A 21,074-nucleotide genomic window follows, 5' to 3' on the forward strand; every position below is an offset into this window, starting at 1 on the left:
AATAATAATAATAATTTAAAAATAAAAAATATGAGTATAAGCGGAGTAGGTCGATTTTGATCTGGTATGGATCAATGTTTTTTTTCATCCAAATCACTTAAGAAATTTATCTAATTACTCATAAGAAATGAATTATTTAGTATTTTATCTTTTTGTAAGGATTGGCTTTTTCTATTTTAGTTGAGAGGAGCCTTTGATGATACAGCTATTCTACATCGCGTCGTATGTCTATTTTGAAATTAAATTTTTTTTTTAAAAAAAGGTATTGTAAAAAAATTAAATAAAAAATTAGGAAAACCTGGAAATAGTTTATATCTAATTAGTTTTTTTTGATAAATATCCCTTCAATCACAGAGAGTAATTAATGAAAGGTTAATTATCGTTTCTTGGAATCATGGTTGATAAGTTTCGTAACTTCAGTTCACCCTCATGGCCGAAACTCACCGAAATGTCCGAAAGTTTGAAAGTATTCCTTAAGTGGGCCCACGTCCTAGGACAATGCCCTAGAGAGATGACTAAGACTCGAAAATTAAAAAAAACAACAAAATTAATTTATAAAAAATTAATTCTAAAAAGCAAGAAACTGAGAATAATAAAATGAGATCCTTGACCCTCCCCCCTTGGTCTGGCCAATTTTTTTTTTCCATTTGTCCGTTTTTTCCATTGATTCAAAAGTAATCATCTCTGTGATTTCAGTTACTTGTGCCCTAGATCTGAATTCTAGGATTTAGAATATCCTGTGCTTTTCTCCAAAGTCATTTATCTCTCGAGAATTTGCTCCTTTTCTCCCTTTTCGATCTGGTTTCGGGTTTCTTATTTTCTAAGGCTTTTGGGTTTGATTTCTCTCTGCTACGTGGGATTTCTGGTCCAGGAAACGCTCTTTGATGCTTGAATTCGCGGGTTTCTAGATCCTCTGTCTTATTGGTCCCGAATCCTTCAATTTGATCCTTTTGTTGCATTTCTGAAGGTATTGGGTTTCAGAATTTTTAGGGACCCTTTTGTGTTCTATTTTCTCCCCTTTTTCCTGCATTATCTGGATGGAGAGCGGTCGTCTCCCCATAGATTCAGTGTAATCTCAAGTTCTTGGGTTCTTGGTTATGAGGTTCACTAATTAGTAAATCAATGCGAGGGTCTTTCTAGAAGCAATGAAGTTCTAGGGTTTATTTTGGCCAACTCTCTCCCTTTTGGCCTGCGAGTTTGTCGATCCAAAATGCCAGTTGCTGCGTCAGCCATATATTTCTTAAATCTCAGGGGAGACGTCCTCATCAATCGACTCTATCGAGACGATGTCGGGTAATGTTCCTCTTTGTAATTTTTTTTAATTTTCTGCGTATTTATTCCTCTCGGTTCCATTTTTTCGTTGTTGTTTTGAACTGGTTTCCTCTAATTTGAGTGCTTCTTAATGTTCAGAGACCATGATATTTATATGTAGCCATATGAATTGACAGATTGAAATTTTTTTGCCTTTTTGTTATCATACTCGAGTCGTGACATGGTTGGGTGATTTATTTGCTTGTTTTACTTTTTGCTCGGTTTCTGATATCTCTTTAGGTGGAAATGTTTTGAGGTGATCTTGCGTTTCTTAATTATCACTGGAGGAATTGTGTAGTTAGGTTAGTATGATCAGAGTGAAGATTTATGGCAGTGCAAAAAAAAAAAAAAACGGGGAGTTTTATTGCATAAAACCTTGATCAGACCATGGGGATTGAATTTTGGAGCCCTTTATTCAATGAACTGGAGATGTCTCTTTGGGAATTGTTTTCATGATAGCTCAAAATGAAGATTGTGGTTTCTATGATTCATGACTCAGTAAATTCTCTCAGAGAGAGAGCAAAGTTAGGGCTTACTCTGGATGCATTTTTCATGATAGCTCAAAATGAAGATTGTGGTTTCTATAATTTCTGACTAAGAAAATTCTCTCAGAGAGTAAAATTAGGGCTTACTCAGGATTTATAAATCGGTTCTTTAGTGAAAGTAGCAAACTGATTGATGACAAAAATTTACTTTTTAGGCTTGACTTCATGGCCTAATTGGAAGGCTCCTGTTTGTAGCCTTGACATTGTTAGTTCAGATACAGTTTACCTTCCTAGAAAAATTGACTAGGATTTGGATGCAAATTGAACCCGTACAAAGTTTGAGAAACAATGACTGAATCGTAGATGATGCAAATGATGATATCGAATTCCCTGTTAGCAATCTGGTAATATGACATTAGCAAGTTTTCTTTTTATTTCATTGTTAACTGAAATGCATTATCAACTTCTCAAAATGGTATAAATTTTGAGGAACCACGAACTTTTTCTAGATTTTGGTTACTATGATCATCACAAACACTTTAAAATGGTAGGAAGAATGGGCACCAAACAACTCACGTTGGCCCTCTGTATGGACTTTTTCCATTACAACATATGGCAGTGTAGCGTCCAAACGAGAGTTATATCATGTAATAGCTGCTGTGCATCACTATTTGGCATCATTATTAGCTAGTGACTAATAGGATGGTTGTTATCTTTATTACCAAAAGTGTGTTGGGCCAGTATCAAGTGAAGGCTCTAGATGAGGTGATCCCTTCTCCTTGGGGATCTTTAGGTGACTATAAGGGAGTGTCCTGTTTGTATTTTGTGTCAAGATAGTGCATGTTGCCATCAACTTTGGTCCCTTTTGGGGCTGCTTAATGTGGGAAGAACCAAGTGGGTGCCTGAAACTATAGACTTGAGATAATTTACCAAAAAAAAATTTAAAATTGGAAATAAAAAGTATTGAAAAGCAGAGTATAAATGTACAATATACACAGTAATATAGTCGAGACCATATCAATCTAATTTGTTCAATATATCTGTCATGCTATTTGCATATTTCATGATTTGTTTCTGCTTGATATAATAGTGTAGCCATGTCTGATTCATTTATTATTCTAATTTAGACTGTCCACAATGTGATTTTGTATAAACTTTCTAGTTCTATTAAAAATAACTAAGTCAAGTGTATGATATATGAATTATAAAAAGCCTAAGAACTAAGAATGTGTTAAGGTGTTAGACTCTTGGCTTTTAAATGCTACTTCCCATGTTCGAATCTTACTGCTGAATTGCTCTAATTACGAATTGCAAATGCACCTACTACTTATTGCAGGTGTATGATCAAATTTGTACACAAAGTGAAGTGATGAACTTAATTGCAAACAATAAATGATAAGTAGCAATTTGACAACTAAGAAATGACCTGTCTAATAGTTCCATACGGAATTTTCTACACATCTACTAGTAACGCATTCACTAGGCTCGAGCGAGTTTGTATGACTTGACAACTACATCTTGTTCTTCATCACTTGCTGATGCCCAGTCTTTTTTAAAACAAAACAACTTAACTAGTATATCTTGCTACTAAGCCATTATTTCTCATGTGATCATCTTATTCCACATGCCCTCATTCATCATCAATATCTTAGGAATCAACCTCTTACTTTTTCGCGGGATCTGGATTTGATGTGGCTTTTGCCCTGTATCTTCAAGTTCTTGGTGCGCTCTACTAATCCTTGTACCGTTACAGCCGCTTCGCTTTTCCAGTTTCCTATTCTTTAAATATTTTAAGTCCACTGACAATTTCTTATCCTGGTTTCTTTGCTTTGCTTAATATCTATGAAATTCACTTTTCTTTACTACTTTTAATTATTTTATCTCTTTAGTTTAGAAATAAAGATGGGTCTGGTCTACTAATTTTCTTTAATGGGGTGGCTTGGATTGGGGCCGGTCGAATGGTGTGTAAATCCTTCTAAAGCATATCTCCCTACTAAAGTTAGGGAAAATTCAACAAAATACGACATAAGCCATGCCATTGTACCGTTTTCCTCCTCTGAGGACATGATGCCAAGGTGGCAGGTTCCTCTCCTTGGCAGGCCAAACCAGGAAAGATTTGACCTCTCTTGTCTAAGTGTTGCCTAGGTTCCCTTTTAAGGTGCTTTTGACTAATTTGGGTATGTAAAAACGAAGATCATTGCCTCTAACATTACCCATGAAATTGAGTACTTTTGATTATATGATTCTTTCAATATCTGTTCCCCAAATCCCTCAGTAAGGCCTTTAGCAACATGGTCCTTCTTTATGATTGTTGTATATGCAGATATATTCGTTCTACTATTGGAATTATCATTCTTTTTGTAGGAATCCAGGTATTTTATCTCATAGTCCCTATATTGACAGTATAGCTTGTAGTCATCTGTTTTTTGGGTTTCTAGAAAAACTAGGCCTTTGTTTTTAACATAGTGCATTGTGGATATGGTTTTTATGCCTTACGGGACCTTTATTGTTTGATGCCAATTGGAAATGCTTTTCCTATGCTGTTTGTATTTTATTTTGGGAATTGGATGTGCTTGTTTGCAAGATTTTATTTATGATGATTTGTCATATTTGTATTAATTGTTGAGAACACAGGGGAAATATGGTGGATGCATTTAGAATGCATATAATGCAAACAAAGGAGCTTGGTACATGTCCTGTTCGGCAGATTGGTGGGTGCTCATTCATCTACATGAGAATCAGCAATGTGTACATTGTAATTGTTGTCAGTAGCAATGCCAATGTAGCTTGTGCATTCAAGTTTGTTGTTGAGGTACCCCTTTCTTTTCATGAGTAGGAGCTTCTTATATTCTACTATCTTGGATGAGGATTCAAGCAATTATATCATGTCTTTCTGCATGAATGATTGAAAGGGATTTTCTTTGTGCACCAGGCAGTTGCGTTGTTTAAATCTTATTTTGGTGGTGCTTTCGATGAAGATGCTATCAGGAATAACTTTGTTCTGATTTATGAGCTCTTGGATGGTAAAATTTCCATCCTTAGAAGGGTTTCCTTGATGTGAACTTTCAGTCTTCTTGTCTAATGATTGGCTTAATGTCAGTGAGACCTGACAGATGGTTCTAAAATGTTTACAGAGATAATGGATTTTGGATACCCTCAAAATCTTTCTCCTGAAATTTTGAAGCTTTATATCACTCAAGAAGGAGTGCGATCACCGTTTTCGTCCAAGGTTAATGCTTCAAAGAGTAGATGTTTTATTATATATTATTGAGTAACACAAATGTACCTGTTGTCTTTTGGAGTAGTCTTTTCTTCTGGAATAGCTTATCATGCTACTCTACTTGTGTCAATAAGAGTTGAGAATATTGTTTTGTTGTTGAGTTCTTATCAGTTTTTGTTTTGTGAAACTTAAATAGCCAGCTGACAAGCCGGTGCCAAATGCGACTCTACAAGTTACTGGTGCCGTAGGTTGGCGTCGTGAGGGCCTTGTATATAAGAAGAACGAGGTGAGTTTTGTTTAACATTATATTCAGTTCAGGTTGCCAGGGTTTGTGTGCATTGAAGATGCATTTACAAGTGTCCTCTTTGGCAGGTTTTTCTTGACATTGTGGAAAGTGTGAATCTTCTGATGTCATCCAAAGGTAACTAATGCAGACTCAGGATGCTCTTAAAGTGTTCCTGCTTGGTATGCCTTCCTTTGCCTTGAATGGAATCATTGAACATTTCATTTTGTTGCAGGTAGTGTTCTTCGTTGCGATGTGACTGGGAAGATTCTCATGAAGTGCTTCCTTTCTGGCATGCCTGACTTAAAGCTCGGTTTGAATGACAAAATTGGGCTTGAAAAGGAATCACAACTTAAATCACGTCCTGCTAAAAGGTAATGGTTGGGACTTTGGCGCTCATATTTTTCTATATAACTACCAAGTTGCTATGAACTTGTGCTTTAGAATATTCTTCACTAAGCAAGCAATATATATATATATATATAGATAGAGAGAGAGAGAGAGAGAGGGGGTAAACCTTCCAATAGGTGGGCAGCTATAATGAATAGTAATATAGGTAGAATCCCAGCCGTCAGACCTTCATCATGTGGTGCAAACTGCATATTACTATATGAAGTTTAATTTTTTTGTCTATAAATTTGATTAAGATGAAATTTTGGGTGTATATACCTAACACTATTGTGCACCATATAAAAATATAAAAAAAATTACTTTCAATCATTTAAAATGACCAAATTGCCCCCATCAGTTTTCAGGGGTATTTCAGTCATTTTATATTTTGGGAAATATTTTTTTTCTATATTTTTTAATTGTGTGCCCTATTTTTTAGTACACACATCTAAACTTTCATTATGATCCGATTTCTAGCAAAAATATTAAAATTCATATAGTGATATGCATTCTGAGCCACATGCTGAAGATCTGACGGTTAGGATTCCACCTATATTGCTATTCATTATAGCTGCACCAAATAGATATATATATATATATATATACATATTTTGTTCTCACACTACAATTCGTACTACACTTCAGAATCATACTCTCTGTTACCTGTCATGTCATCCGTCATTTGTTTTCTTGATTCTTCTGCACATATGGATGATACAAGCTGTATTTTGTAAGGAAAATGCATAAATATTTAAACTGTGGCATTACTTTAATGTCTATGCTTGGCTTCTTATTATGTATTTTCTTCCTTTCCTTTCCTCTTTGAACTTCGTATAAAGCTCCTATTGCTTTACGTGATGGAAATAAGCGCATAAATTACCTTTCCATGTTTGGTTGTTGCTGGGGAATTCATCAGTGGAAAGATTATTTTGACTGAGCAAGCATCTCATTACACAAAAATATCAGTACCAGAGTACTGGTTCATATGGTATCCCATAAAATTTGAGATGATTCCATGGTGCCTATCACAATATCCTGTTTTGTACCTTTTATATGTGAATAAAGTATGACTTTAAGAAAAGGGAAGTTTACTTTATGCTAGTGTTTAGAAACACGGGATTTGGAGTCGGGACTTGCTGCATCCCTGGCCATTTGCAGATTCGGCCGAGTTCTAGCAAAAAATAATAAAAATATTATGTATTGGCGAGACTCAGTTGGTTCCCATCTATGTTGCATGGATGTGGGTATGGGTGTCAGTGTAGGACACGGGTACGGGATGTTGGTTCTTCGTGCCCAAAAAATAGGATTCAGCGACAGGGCTATACACACACACTCACACTCACATTCACACTCACACTCACACTCACACTCACACACATACATATATACATACATATACAAACATGCGCGCACACACACACACACACACACACACACACACACACACATATATATATATATATATATGAAGTTTTTCTAACGGTAACACCCCATGAAATCCTATAGGTTACATATAGAAAGGGGGTGTGAAGTGCTAAAATTACTCTGGTTGCTCCTTTCTAAATCCTATTTTATAAAATGAATAATGGTAGTATTCTTTTCATTAGAAAGGGTAATGGTGATATTTGCACAAATGAGAAGGGTATGTTTTTCATCTTGAGAAGGGCATATTTGAAATAATCACCAAAAGACAAGGGCATTTGTATAATAAAGTACATGAAACTTCACTCTATAATTACCCTTATCTTTTAGTGAAAATATTAACAACACCCTCTATAACGATAAAATGCCCTTATTCATTTTAAAGATATTGAATAATTAAAAGGACAACTATAAAAATTTTAATTGTTCACACCCCTTTCTAAACGTAATTTATAGGATTCTATCGGGCGTTCATCATCATCATCATCATCCGCAAAGCCTTTTCCCAACTATTCATGGTGGCTACACGAATCCCAGTTCGCCACTGTGCTCTATCAACAGTCATTCCCTTAGTGAGGCCATAAATCTCCATCTTTTTCTCACTACTTCCAACCATATCCTTGTGGGCCTGCTTCTTACCCTTTTAAAGCCTTCCACTTGAAGGATTTTATAGTGTTACAGTTAGAAAAACTCACATATATTCCATTCATGATGATAGATGCTTACAAAGACTAGTAAAACATTCATTATATTTCATTCATGATATCATAGAAGATAAGAAGTGTCCGTAGAAAACAAGATGCACCATGACTCTAAAGTAATAAATACAAATAAAAAAATTTGCATGAAATATATGATAGGTCATAGATGCTTTTGATTCAACACCAAAATTGGAACCCCTATGGTTTGAGCCCAGCATGCTGTTAGGTCTACTGTATAATGCTTTGCCATAACCTCCCATTTCCCGAAATCACCCCATCCAACTGAGAGTCCAGAAGAATCCGTATCGGTAAGCGTGTCCATATGTCTCTCACACTGGTATGGGGCCCTTGTCGAACAATCCATGTTACATATGCTCCCATATGTTTGGTTCTGGACTCAGCAGTCTGTGGAGCCATGTACTCGCCCGAGTCAAGGTTCCAGCACTGCTTTTATCATAAGTAAACCAATATGCACAAGTATGTAGGTGCTACATGTACATTGCATTTCTAGTAGGGGATTGCTATCTACACCTAAGTTTTGCTCCTTGCACTTAATTTTTGTTTATTCCTCCCAAAACATTGGTGGGAATATGAGAAATAGGTGATGGCTAGATTCCAAATCGAGCTAATAAATGGGTCTTACAGCAAAAATATTGGTAGAATAGTAATGCTTTTACAAACATAAAGACATCATGGAACCTCATACAGAAATTACCATATGCTCTACTATTAGAATAAATGATGTTCTCACTCAATTTTTTATTATGCTGTCCAAAAACATATATATGGCAAAAAAATGGTGGAAGTAGCACTCCCTTTGTAACAATATATCATAGGACTTCATATAAATATTAGCAAATGTAATTCTATAAGGGCGCTAGCACTATGTTTTGACCAAAAGGGTAGATTTGGACTTGGTGAGCAGTGGGTTCTATATATAATTATGTACATCAATATTTTGGGTAAGAATCCTTGATTGATTCTTTCGAGGATTTATTTTGAGCTACCCATTACTAAAATAGATATATTACAGTAGTCACACAAGATTACCATAGAATGAGTCAAAGACATGGTCAGAAGGATCTCTGCAGATATTATAACACACCATCCCCTGCAAACTAATCTGATCAGTTTGGATCGTTACAAGTGAAAGCATCGCTACAGCAATCCTTTTGCGAAGATGTCAGGCAGCCGATCCTAGCTAGAAACATTGAACTTCGAAAAATACGTGTCGATGGAATTTGACTCTAGTTTGATGCTATGCTTAATTGACATTTGAGATGGAAAGCCATTGCGGTGGATTGCTAGGTAAAAGACCGTTCAAGAGCAAGCCAAACATCATGAGAAGTATGAAGACCAATTACTCGAGCAAGATCAGATTTTCATAGAGTAGTATTGATGCTCATAAGAAGCATTTGATCTTGAGGATACCACTCGGTGTACTTAACGTTGGCGATTGTAAGCTTCCCATCTTTATCTTCGAGGAACTGAGGGGGAGCGGGATATGCACCATCCACAAACCTATGAAGGTTTTGATAGGCAAGCAATGGCCGAAGTTGGTGGAACATTATAGATAATTCTCTGCCTTAAGTTTGACAGAGATAAAGTTTGTGATGTTGTTCACGAGAAGAGGAGTGGAAGAGTTTGATGTATCCATGAGAAGAAAGAAGAGAAGGAGAAGTTGTTGGTTGTAGAGTGAGAGAGATTCAAGTTGTTGGTTGTAGAGTGAGAGAGATTGATTTTGCTGGTTTTAGAGAGAAATTAGAATGGGTTAAAAACAAAGAATGGAAGTTGTGGAGGGAAAAGACATCCACATGGTCTTTATTGATCTAGAGAAAGCTTATAATAAAGTACCTAGAGATTTTGAGTTGGTAACTGTTGGAAAAGAAAAGATTCTCAAGACATTACATCGACTTGGTGAGAGATATGTATGAGGGAGTGCTATCTAGTGTATGAACAACTAGTAAAGAGACGATTGAATTTTTAGTGATAATAGATCTACATCAAGGGTCAGCATTGAGCCCATACCTCTTCATCTTAGTTATGGACGACTTAACTAGGCACCTATGAGGTACCGTGGTGCATGCTGTTCGCGGATGACATAATTTTGATTGATGAGACCAAAACAACGCCAACACAAAGTTAGAACTTTGAAGGTAACATAGGAAAATGGAGAGATTGAGGAAGATGTCACATATAGAATTAGTGCTGGGTGGGTGAAATGGAGGTGTACAACCGGAGTTTTATGTGATCGCTGCATACTGATGAAGCTAAGGGCAAGTTCTATAGGATAACTACAAGACCAACATATCAATGAAGCTAAGGGCGACATACCAATGAAGCTAAGGGCAAGTTCTATAGGATAACTACAAGACCAACATATCCATGAAGCTAAAGGCAAGTTCTTCGTGGGGCGAGGATGAGTGTTGTTGAGCTGAGGATGTTGAGATGGATGAGTGGCACATCAATAAGGAATATAATTTGAAATGAATACATTTGAGAGAGTTTAGGTGTGGCACCAATAGGTGATAAGATGAGAAAAAGTAGACTTAGGTGGGTTGACCATGTGTGGCGTGGACCCAGTTTAACACTTGTTAGGAGGTGAAAGTTAGTTCAAGTGGAAGATTTAAAAAAGGGCAAGACTAACATACCAATGAAGCTAAGGGGAAGTTCTTCGTGGGATGGAATGTTAGGTGGTCATGAAACAACATATCCATAAAATGAGTGTAGCTGAGATGAGGAAGTTGAGATGGATGAGTGGCACAACAAGAAGGGATAGAATTCGAAATGAATACATTCGGAAGAATTTAGGTGTGACGTCAATAGGTGATAAGATGAGAGAAAATAGACTTAGGTGGGCTGACCATGTGTGGTGCAGACCCAGTGTAGTACCTGCTAGGAGGTGGAAGTTAGTTCAAGTGGAAGATTCAAAAAGGGCAAGGGTAGGCCCAAAAAGACATAGTTGGAAGTAGTGAGAAAAGATATGAGGACTTATGGCCTCATTGAGCATATGGCTCTTAATAGAGCAGAATGGCGGACCAGGATTCGTGCAGCCGGCGTCAATTAGTTGGGAAAAGGCTTTGATGATGATGATGGAGGTTGCTAGTTTAGAGAGAGAGAGAGAGAGAGAGAGAGAGAGAGAGAGAGGTGTTTTTGGTTTGAGAGAAAGAGACAGGAGATGGGGCGGTTTTCGTACTTATGAGGCCCTGACCAATGTGTTGAGATTTGTAGGTGGTATTTATAATGCAGGAGAGGGAATATGCGATTGTTGGTTTTAATCGGAGTTGTGGAGCCAAGAGTACGCGGTAACTTGTGGACCATGGGCTATGGGATAGTATGGACCATGGATCGTGAGCAAAAGGAAAAGTTGTGGGTGAAGTGGATATACTTGCCAATGTGTGTGTGTGTGTGTGTGTGAGAGAGAGAGAGAGAGAGAGAGAGAGAGAGAGAGGACCTATCTATGTCATGGGTTTTCAGATTATATACAATATAAGGAGAAATATGGAGTTAGAGAGGGGCTATGAGACTATTATGAGAGATATGGAGGTAGAGGGAGTGATGAGAGAAAGAGGGTGGAGTTCACATGGGAGAAGTAGATAGGAAATGGAGAGAGAGCGAGAGAAACGAATTGTGGAAGTGAACCAGTGAGTGCGGGTGATGCTTTACAATCTAGAGAGATTGAGAGCATAAATGGAAATGAGAAGAGAGAAGGACTCGCTCTTGGAAGAGAAGTGGTTGATCGGTGGGCTTGCTCTCTTGCTAGTGTTGCCTGTCGAGAAAGGAGAGAGTAGATTGGGTTGTAAGACACCTAGACCTCTAATACCATGAAAGAGGGTAGATTTGAACAAACTATGCACATTTACTCAACTCTTTATGAGCAGCAGGTTCTAGATATAACTGTTTGGTACATCTATGTTTTGGGTAAAGAAATAATAATCGTTGATTGATTCAATCTACGATTGTTTACAACTACCCTATACAAAAATAGATAGATTACAAAGTATAAAAAAAAAAAAAGGGATTACAATCATGCAAGATTGCAGCAAAATAAGTCAAAGATATAATTACAAGAATATCCATGGATATCATCTTTCAACACTAACTACATTTTTAATAATAGACATTTATTTATAAAATATTTCTTTTATATTTATTTTATTGCAAGGACATGGATGGGACATGGGAGTAGTGAGAAATAGTATGGTAACTTATGGTCTGACTGAGGGTATGGCCCTTGATAGAGCAGACTCGCGGACTGAGGGTATGGCCCTTGATAGCCGACTCTAAATAGTTGTGATGACAATGATGATGATGGTGATGGTGGTGACAGTGATGATGATGATGGTGGTGATTTATCTTATTGCAAGGAAATGTTTGCCTTGTCAACGATCATTGGAATGCTGTGTTGCACCACCCTACCATGTGCTAGAAATGACATGTTTCTTGACAGCCGTTAATTAGTTTTCATTGTCTAATTTTTGTTTTTGAGGTGATGATCTCATGGGATTTTCCTGCACTATTATTCATATGCAATTTCATATATTAATTGATCGACTATTTAGTTTATTGGGAAATTAGCATCACTTAGTTGAACCTTAATGCTGGAACCATGCATTTTTTGTTCTTTGAGTAAATGCTTGATGTTACAACTCAAAAACGACATCAATGTTATAGAGAGGTTATGTTGGTAACTTTTTGTTTTCTCATGTTGAATTAAGGTTGATAATGATCTTGCTTATTGCTACGTTTTTTTTATTGCTAAGATCGTGTACTGATGTTCATTTCTTACATTTTGTAAGAAAGAAAGTTAATAATTTAGTTAGATGTGACATCTAATACTGCTTTTCCTTGTCTCCAGTGGGAAGACAATTGAGCTTGATGATGTTACTTTCCACCAATGTGTGAATTTGACAAGGTTCAACTCTGAAAAGACTGTTAGTTTTGTTCCACCTGATGGGGAATTTGAATTAATGAAGTAAGTTTACTACTTTGTGTTCTCTTTTCACATTTTATGTTACGTTAATTAACTGTAGATTATTCACTCTTGCTGAATGCATGTCGTACATTGGAACCAATACATGGATTATTCACTCATGCATGAACAGTTTTAAGCATGGACGTGTTAATTGTCGAATGTTTTTCCCTTTTGGAAGCTTTTAGCAGAGAGGTTTTGTTTGTTTTCCTGTTTGCAAATGATTGATGTGTAAATCTGGACTACATAATAGTTAGGTTGTGAGCACTGAGCTATTGCTCCTCCATGGATCAAATGGTGGCCTGCTAGAAAGTACACAGATAAGGGACGATAGAGGCTGGCTAATATGGAAAGGCTCTGATTTTGAGTAGATGTGATCACCACCAGTTTAGCGAAGGGAAGGCCAACCTATGGCTCTTACACTTAAAAACTCTTATGGATGATACCTATTGTTGGGAGCTTGTCAGTGGGGTAATGAGGTTCATGGTGCCTAGTGAAGTTCAATAAAAGAATAGAACAGTTAAAATGCTATTTGGTGTGTAATGAAGAGATTTTAATCAATGAAGGGTTTTTGAGGGTTTATTAATAGTGTTTCAAGTGGTTGATTATGAGGATAGCAAGAGAGAACTCATTGCAATAATATTGACCAAAATCATTGCCACATTATGAAGCTCTTTAACCATTTGGTTGGCCATGCTTTATGATGAAATGCCTGTTGCTATTTTTTCTGAATCTTTATTTTGCTGCTGTCTAAATTGTTGAAAGAAATTTATACTTTTTTTATTGTTCTTTTTTATTCTTAACAGATATCGTATTACTGAAGGAGTAAATCTTCCATTCCGGGTCTTGCCAACAATCAAAGAACTAGGACGGACACGCATGGAAGTTAATGTGAAGGTCTGTGAATCTCTTCCTTAACAGTTTCACTATGATCTAAATATAATGGTGCAAATGGGTTGGTGCTGGTTGGGGGGACTAGTCGGTTCGAGCCTGACCCAGGTATGTCCTGCATGGAGCTGAACCTGGAGCCTATAAGCCAGCCCGATTTTGCAGCCCTAGACTTGATCTTGTTTGAACATTACCCTTAAGTAGATGCTTTTTTCCTTCAGGTGAAGAGTGTCTTTGGTGCGAAAATGTTTGCTCTTGGGGTGGTGGTAAAAGTTCCTGTACCGAAACAAACGGCTAAGACAAGTTTCCAAGTCACATCAGGTCGAGCCAAGTACAATGCCTCTATAGATTGCTTGGTTTGGAAGTGAGTATTCAGTTCATGCATCTGGTGTATTTTGCATGGATCTTTATTTAAGTTTGAATCTCTATTTTAATGTGATCCTTCTAAAACTTCATGCAAAGTTGATTTTACGAATGTTATTTTGCATATGGTGTTGTGTTTATTGTACATGTTGTTTACATTTCTCTTATTGTACTCCATCATAGAAATTGATGTGTAACCCTATTTGCTCAGGGTTTAACGTGTTTCACTATTTTTTAGGATAAGAAAGTTTCCTGGTCAAACCGAGTCAACCATGAGTGCAGAAGTGGAGCTGATATCAACAATGACAGAGAAAAAGTCCTGGACTAGGCCTCCTATTCAGATGGAGTTTCAGGTTCATCTCTCTCTCTCTCTCTCAAGAAATGAAACCCATTTCTTTTTGTTTGGGGGGATTTCAAGTGTAACTGGCCTTATGCAGGTTCCAATGTTTACAGCATCAGGTCTGCGAGTACGGTTTCTCAAGGTAAGTGCAAATACTAATGAAACATTTTGTAATTTTCTTTTAAGAATTGGACATGGCTTTTCCAGTGCACTGGCTCTTATTTTACTAAATTTTGTAATCTGCAGGTTTGGGAAAAGAGTGGATATAATACTGTAGAATGGGTTCGTTATATCACAAAAGCTGGGTCATATGAGATCAGATGCTAGAATCGCAGGTTGCTTGCTGTGAGGGAAGTTCCCATTCAAAATGAAGCAGATGATTCCAAGCCTGCTCAGTTGCCTCATTTGTTAGGCCAAAAGATCGCTTCTGTCTCTCTCTCTGTTGTGCATTTGGAATGAAATTTTCTTTTAATTCTTTGGTGTGGTTGTTCTGGAGAATTGGTTGAGAATGTAACAAATCAACTCCGAGCTTGGTGTTTGGTGTTTGGGTGTAGGCTTCATATTGGTTTTGGCAGACTTAGAGTTGTTCATGAATAGTAAGGCTAAATTACAAGGATGTATCATTTGAGTCTCTCTCTATAACACTCTCTCTCTCTCTTGAAATTCTACAGTGCTTTAGGGCAGGGATATACTGACGAATTGGTGTCTCGTGATTGTGAGCAAGTGGGACATTTAGATCAACAATCACATAAGAGATTGTTGCATGGGAGCTTGTCCAATTGAGATGCATGTGGAGTGTTTATAAACCTCTTCACGAATGCCCTATAGGATATACTTGTTCTGGAAATTGTTTATGCTTTTTGTATAGAGTTGAGGCCCTAAACCAATCAATTTAAGGCATACCTTAAAAAATTTACTAAAAGACGTCAAAATTTACCATCTCATCCTCAAGATATATAGACATGTGAAAAAATGGATTTCTAATTCTTAGTGCATTTTATAATATATTTTTTAGACCATTAATTTTTAAAATTTTCAAATGCTCATAGATATGTTCAATCTACACTTTTTCAAGCTTTAAATTTTATAATTAAAATTGAAAATAAATTTCCAGGCCATCACAAAGATTTCTAGTACCAAAACATCTTTCCACACTGTGTGAAAGTGTATCTTACTTTGATTGTTTAGGACCCTCAGCCTTAGACAAACCACATCCTTGAGTACCCTCAGCCTTGTACAAACCACATCCTTGAGTAACTGTTAGAGACAAGGTTGGATATCTAGTTCCAGTTTGCCTAATTACATAGAATTATCCTCTCCCTTTCCCCCATTAGAGAACCTCTGTCAACAAATAATCAAGCATTCTCCCTTTCCATCATTAAGGACTCTCATCCAAATAGACATACACAAGCAAATACACAGACAATCCATTAAAATTAGTAATGTATCTAAGCAATAGAAATACATGTTAGAAATCAAACACAACAGTACAGAGGCAGACAGCCTTGAACCCTCCTCAGATGAAAACTCAATATTGTTACTGTCCATAACCACCTGAAAACAACACAAACTACAACAAAAGCCTAAGGAAACAATTCGGACTTCAAAGTAAAAGACTACAAATGAATCTCCTAACAGGCCACTTATCTGCTTAATCTTCAGATTCATCAGTTTCTCCATTAGTGAGTAGGAACCCAGCAATCTAGATAAAGGCCGAAATTGCCAGATAGCAATAGTTTAACGTGAAGAGAGAGAGAGAGAGAGAGAGAGAGAGAGAGAGAGAGAGGGGGAGGGAGAGAGACAGCTTTAGCACTAACAACCCATTGAGAGAGCACCTTTATGTCGGATTTGTGCCTCTTGCAGATTGAGAACTCGGCCAGTTCACAGCCGAGTAAGAGGAAGGCATGTTTTGGACAGAGTGACCATTGTTGGCAACGGTTGGTTGTGATTGGTGAAGTTGGTGGGTGCTAACAGGGCTTGCACCACCCCCTGAAGACTCATCACCACTCATGCCGCTGCCATGAGAATGTGGGCTTGAAGATTGGTTAGGCTCAAAAGCTGATGCTGATAAGGGGTCTCGGATCTGTGGCTTTGGCTTCGGTTTCTTACCCTCTGCAATGAAGCTCCCCACAACAACCTGACGATAATAACACAAAGATGAAAAAAAAATAATTAAAATTTAATTTTTTGCCAAAAAGTAAAGCTTTTTAACAAATCATGGGAACTTGGGGAGAGAGACTTGTGAACTATTCGAAGGGCAACCAAAAGAGGGAGACTTGCAGTGAATTATGGGAAGAGGGGCAGATTAATGGAAAGGTAAATGCGAGAGAGAGAGTGAGAGAGAAAGAAAGCTCTATAAATCTGAGAACCTGGACCGGGGTTGCTGCCACTAATAACCCGGCAACTCCACCACCTAGAACACGGCCATCTGGTCCTGCCAATGACACGCTCAAGCCACCAGTTCTACTAAGGATACCATCTCTCTCAGTGAGCAAGTACGAACCAGATAGAGATATTATCTCAAACCGCCCCTGTAAAAGCAAGACATCACTACTTTATAACTCATAATTTCATGAAAAACAGTTCCATGGTGAAAATTGAAAACCATGCATAGAGATTGGAAGACATCAGACTTCAGACTGACGAGGGAGCCAAGTAGAAGAGAGATTCATTGTAATTTTCAACTTTTTACATAAAATCATTGATAAAATATGGCCAAATAACAAAAGGTCTTGTATGATACGATCCATATGGTCATCAAACCCCATGACCATCTGGTTATCACCGTCTAATCAACAGGCTTGGTCAGTGAATGAGGGGAGTGGGTCCCACATTACAATTCAATCTTTGAATTAATCGGGCCAAGTCATGAGAAATTCAATAAAATTATTCCACTTTCCATATATAATAAACCACTAGAAATTGTTTTCGATAGGCTTTGATGAAAAATAAAAGAAAAATTGAAATGGTTTAGTAACACGTGAAAAAGTTCCTCTCATTTGCTCCCCAAAATATTTAACCTCTTCAAAATGTATTTGACCACATCTTTAACTTTTTATATGTGCTAAAATACTTACAAAAAGGAAAAAAAGAAGAAGATAGCCGCTTCAAACCTCATATGTTACTGTCCCACCAGAGGTGGCAGCTTGACGGAGAGTCACATTGGAAATGGCGCCATTGGCCGAAAGAATACAAATTGCTCGAGGCCCTTGTTGTGAAAAAGACATGATTTTTGATGCCACATCCTTCAAAACATGAAAGACAGTGAATAAAATCCTCAGCAAGCAAATTAGTTTTTTTATCACTGGACATACTTGTCATCACAATTATATGCTGAATCCATAACAATCAAGTATGAGGAGAAAAGGGTTTGTTCCACCTAACAGCTGCCTTTTTTGACAGTTAATAATTTATAACCCAAAAATATGGTATGCACTAATTTTTCTTCCAATCCCAGTAGAAATCAAAGTTAAGTAATAGTAACAAACAGATTTACTTATCTGTGCAAGTACTTTCCAAAAGTGTTGAAAAAACATCTTTAGGAAGTTTTATTTTTACTCTATTTTGATAGAAAAGTCAGTAAAAATTAAATGACGAGGAAAGCACAGAAGACACATCTCATATGTGTGGCCATTGATAGGGCCGGATTGGCAGAATAGGATTCATGTAGCTGATCCCAAGTAGTTGGGATAATGATGATGATGATGATGATGATGTGTGTGTGTGTACCATTGCTAGCGTGCGAGTGTGCGCAACAGTGGACAGGAAAACAATGATAATACGGATTGATAAATTCTCCAAGTTAATTAGGAAAATATTTTTACGAAATAAATTGTGTGGAAAATGACTTATTCAAACCTAATGCAAAAATGGAAAATGTAAGAAAAATGGATAAATGACTACCTCTCCAGCCATGATGGCAATGATATGTGGGGTAAATCCTACTCCTGCAGTGCCTGTCATGAATCCATAAATAGACTACATCAATGTAAGGAAAGTAGGGTAAATGAAGAGAGAGAGAGAGAGAGTTTCAATGTCAAGTGACTGAAGTAAATTGTGAGTTCACTTACTGCAATTTAATAACTAGGAAGAATAACCAAAACCCAATTTGAAGAAATCAAATAGACATAAGAGGTACCATAAAACCAAAAGAATGTAAATATCCAAAACCAATGTAATGCATAGAATCCAACGAAGCTTTAATGGAAAACAGATAGCACAAGGACCTCACAAAAGTACCTAATGCAGCCATTTGCTGTTTCCTTCCTCCTGCACCAGCTGGCCGCCCTCTATTCCGTTTATACGAAGGTGTAGTAGAGTAGCCTGGAACTGAAGAAATTGGTGATGCCAGAGCCAATGAAACACTACCATCTGGTCCATATTTTCTCGGTCTTCCTCTCTTCTTCTTAATTGGCTCACTCATGCTTGCCCCATGCGGTACTATGGCACCAGATGGGTTTGGGTAGTTTAATGGAGCATTAGCCTCTGTTTGTTTAGAAACAACTGTGTTAAAGGGCAACCTCATATTCTGAACCAAACCTCCCTGAGGGGTGGCAACCATAGGACTATTTTGCATACTAGAGCCATAAGTCTCGGTGCCCATCATCATATTAGGTGGCTCTCTTCCTTCCATTCATATGATAAAAACCAAAAAACTAGAACAGTGAAATACGAATCGATCTTCTACACTAACTGCTCAAACCCCTTTCAGCATACTTCTACTGTCTCTATGATAAAAGTCCCAAAAACCAGGAAATCTAATCTCAATCAAAATGGTAAGATTACACTAGATTAAAGCTGGCCTAGCTTAGTGGTATGCAGCTCTGTGATTCTGTCGTTTAACACCCAAATCTCTATTTCTGATCTTGTCACCAGCTCATACAAAAAAAATTTTGAACTCTAGTTTCTGCCACCTTGGTATACCAACAGTGAAAAATATGACAATTTTACAAAGAACAATACTCTATAAAATAAATACTACAATCAATGGTCACATTCTCTGAAGAAAGTCAGAAGAAGCCTTTTGACAAATTCACTCAAATCATATGCTATGAGTGAAAATTATGCCCCTTTGTTCACACTTCAAATGCCACCACCTAAGTTCAGAGAGCCATCTACATAAAGCACATTCTTTCACTTTCCTCAGGAAAAGTTGAAACTTGAAATCTCAAACCTGCAACTTCCAAAGCCCCATCCTCTTAGAATGTCCAGGAGGCGATTCTGTTCAAAACAATTGACAAACAAAATCAGAAAAGCATTAAGAAAAATCAGAAAAAATCCAAAAACCACAAATAAAAAAAAAAGAAATAAGAAATAAAAGAAAGAAAGATCTTAGAAAAAAAAAACCAAATAACCCCAAGTTTTCCAATTAAAAAATAAATCCATACAATGTAGAAACGATTTGAACTTTCTCTCTTTTTGGGTAGATAAAGCTCTTGTTTTTTTCTTATAACTTGCAGATCATGGATTCACATAGGATCTAAAAGGCACAAGACATCAAATGAAAGAAACAGTTCATCACCCAAATATATAAACATTAAAAATGCAAGCTTTTGCCTAAAAATGCAAACTTTTTCTCAAAAAAATCATGTCTGAAATTTTTTTTTTGAACAAAAAACTCTAAAAAATCATGTCTGAAAACTTTCGAACAAAAAACCCAAAAAGTTTCTTACCTCGGCGTGAAAATAGCCGAACCAGGGCCGAGATTTAGGGTTTTGACACAGTACCTGAGATTTAGGGTTTTAGAAGACTTTATGCTAATTTCTTAGTCCTTTTTATTATTTATTTGAATTTTTTTATTCAAAATCCTCGGGTTTCAAAAAGGCAGCAAAAGAGAGGACTTGTGTGGAAATATTTATTTTTGCAAAGTAGCCAATAAATAAATAATTAATTATTCCAAATATCTTTCCTTTGCCCAATTAAGGTCATTGTTACTAAAATTAAATAATCAGTACTTTGCTTTTCAGAGGGCATGAATTGAAATTGCTTATTAAAAATTTCCCATTCTCATTTTCCCATAAACTTTCACCTCTGTCTCTAGAGTTGTGCCCTTTTATAAAGTACTTGCTCTTGACTTAGTCTTTACTCATTACTTGCAAAAAAATAAATAAATAAATAAAAAGGTTTTGGTTTTGGCTTTTGAATTTTAAGCTGCTTCTTTTTCCCTCCCATTTTTTCGAGATTCAAGGTTTTCTCACTGTTTCTAGGGTTTGAAATTTTTCATGAAGGGCGGGCGGGGCGCCAAATTGGCATGTTATGTTTAGATGAGATTCCTCCACCACTCCAATCCAATCATATTGACTACTCTTTTAAAATAGGGTGAGGTTTGTATAAGGTTTCCTCCTTACACTGTAGAAGTAAGGTACACTTATAAATTTTACTTAGAGATGTTGTTTCGATGTTGGAAGTGATAGCTTCAAAATATCTTTTTATCGTTAACTTTTAAATTTTAAATGTAAAAAATAGTACAGATCGAGTATATCATCAATTTATAAACACTTAAAATCTTAAAAATAAATTGTCCAAATAACTTGTTATAAAATGTATTATTCTTTGGACTTAGAATTACTTTTTCTTCTTTATGTCTATTAATTTCAAGGTCGAGATGATCAGTCGGAGGGTTCTCTTAGAACACACTCCAGTGTAGGATTTTTGAGATGCATCTTACTTCAACATTATAAAGTTTCAACCTTATATAAA

General features: G+C 36.8%; 2 protein-coding genes across 3 annotated transcripts; one reads left to right on the forward strand and one right to left on the reverse strand.

Annotated features, from left to right (window-relative positions):
• The first annotated feature begins 622 nt into the window (after nucleotides 1-622).
• Nucleotides 623-15,014, forward strand: LOC18437453 (Clathrin adaptor complexes medium subunit family protein). Its single transcript, XM_006847661.4, has 13 exons — nucleotides 623-1,293; nucleotides 4,431-4,608; nucleotides 4,729-4,819; nucleotides 4,931-5,025; nucleotides 5,213-5,302; nucleotides 5,389-5,437; nucleotides 5,535-5,673; nucleotides 12,671-12,787; nucleotides 13,591-13,681; nucleotides 13,894-14,036; nucleotides 14,274-14,388; nucleotides 14,473-14,517; nucleotides 14,622-15,014. The coding sequence occupies exons 1-13, from the start codon at nucleotides 1,211-1,213 to the stop codon at nucleotides 14,700-14,702; spliced, it is 1,317 nt and encodes a 438-aa protein (XP_006847724.1). The 5' UTR covers nucleotides 623-1,210; the 3' UTR covers nucleotides 14,703-15,014.
• Nucleotides 15,015-15,778: 764 nt separating this feature from the next.
• LOC18437454 (AT-hook motif nuclear-localized protein 10) lies at nucleotides 15,779-20,099 on the reverse strand. Of its 2 annotated transcripts, none has more exons than XM_088856104.1 (6): nucleotides 20,048-20,099; nucleotides 18,615-19,595; nucleotides 18,279-18,331; nucleotides 17,489-17,620; nucleotides 16,745-16,906; nucleotides 15,779-16,512 (listed from the first exon to the last, which is right to left on the reverse strand). In XM_088856104.1, the coding sequence occupies exons 2-6, from the start codon at nucleotides 19,006-19,008 to the stop codon at nucleotides 16,213-16,215; spliced, it is 1,041 nt and encodes a 346-aa protein (XP_088712230.1). In that variant the 5' UTR covers nucleotides 19,009-19,595; nucleotides 20,048-20,099; the 3' UTR covers nucleotides 15,779-16,212. The 2 variants fall into 2 exon arrangements, with proteins under 2 accessions (XP_088712230.1, XP_088712231.1); XM_088856105.1 differs by having other exon boundaries at nucleotides 19,763-20,099.
• Between the last annotated feature and the right edge of the window lie 975 nt (nucleotides 20,100-21,074).

The sequence above is a fragment of the Amborella trichopoda genome, chromosome 13 (assembly GCF_054954075.1).
Source record: "Amborella trichopoda isolate Santa Cruz 75 chromosome 13, AtrichopodaSantaCruz75HAP2 v2.0, whole genome shotgun sequence".
Classification (NCBI taxonomy): domain Eukaryota; kingdom Viridiplantae; phylum Streptophyta; class Magnoliopsida; order Amborellales; family Amborellaceae; genus Amborella; species Amborella trichopoda.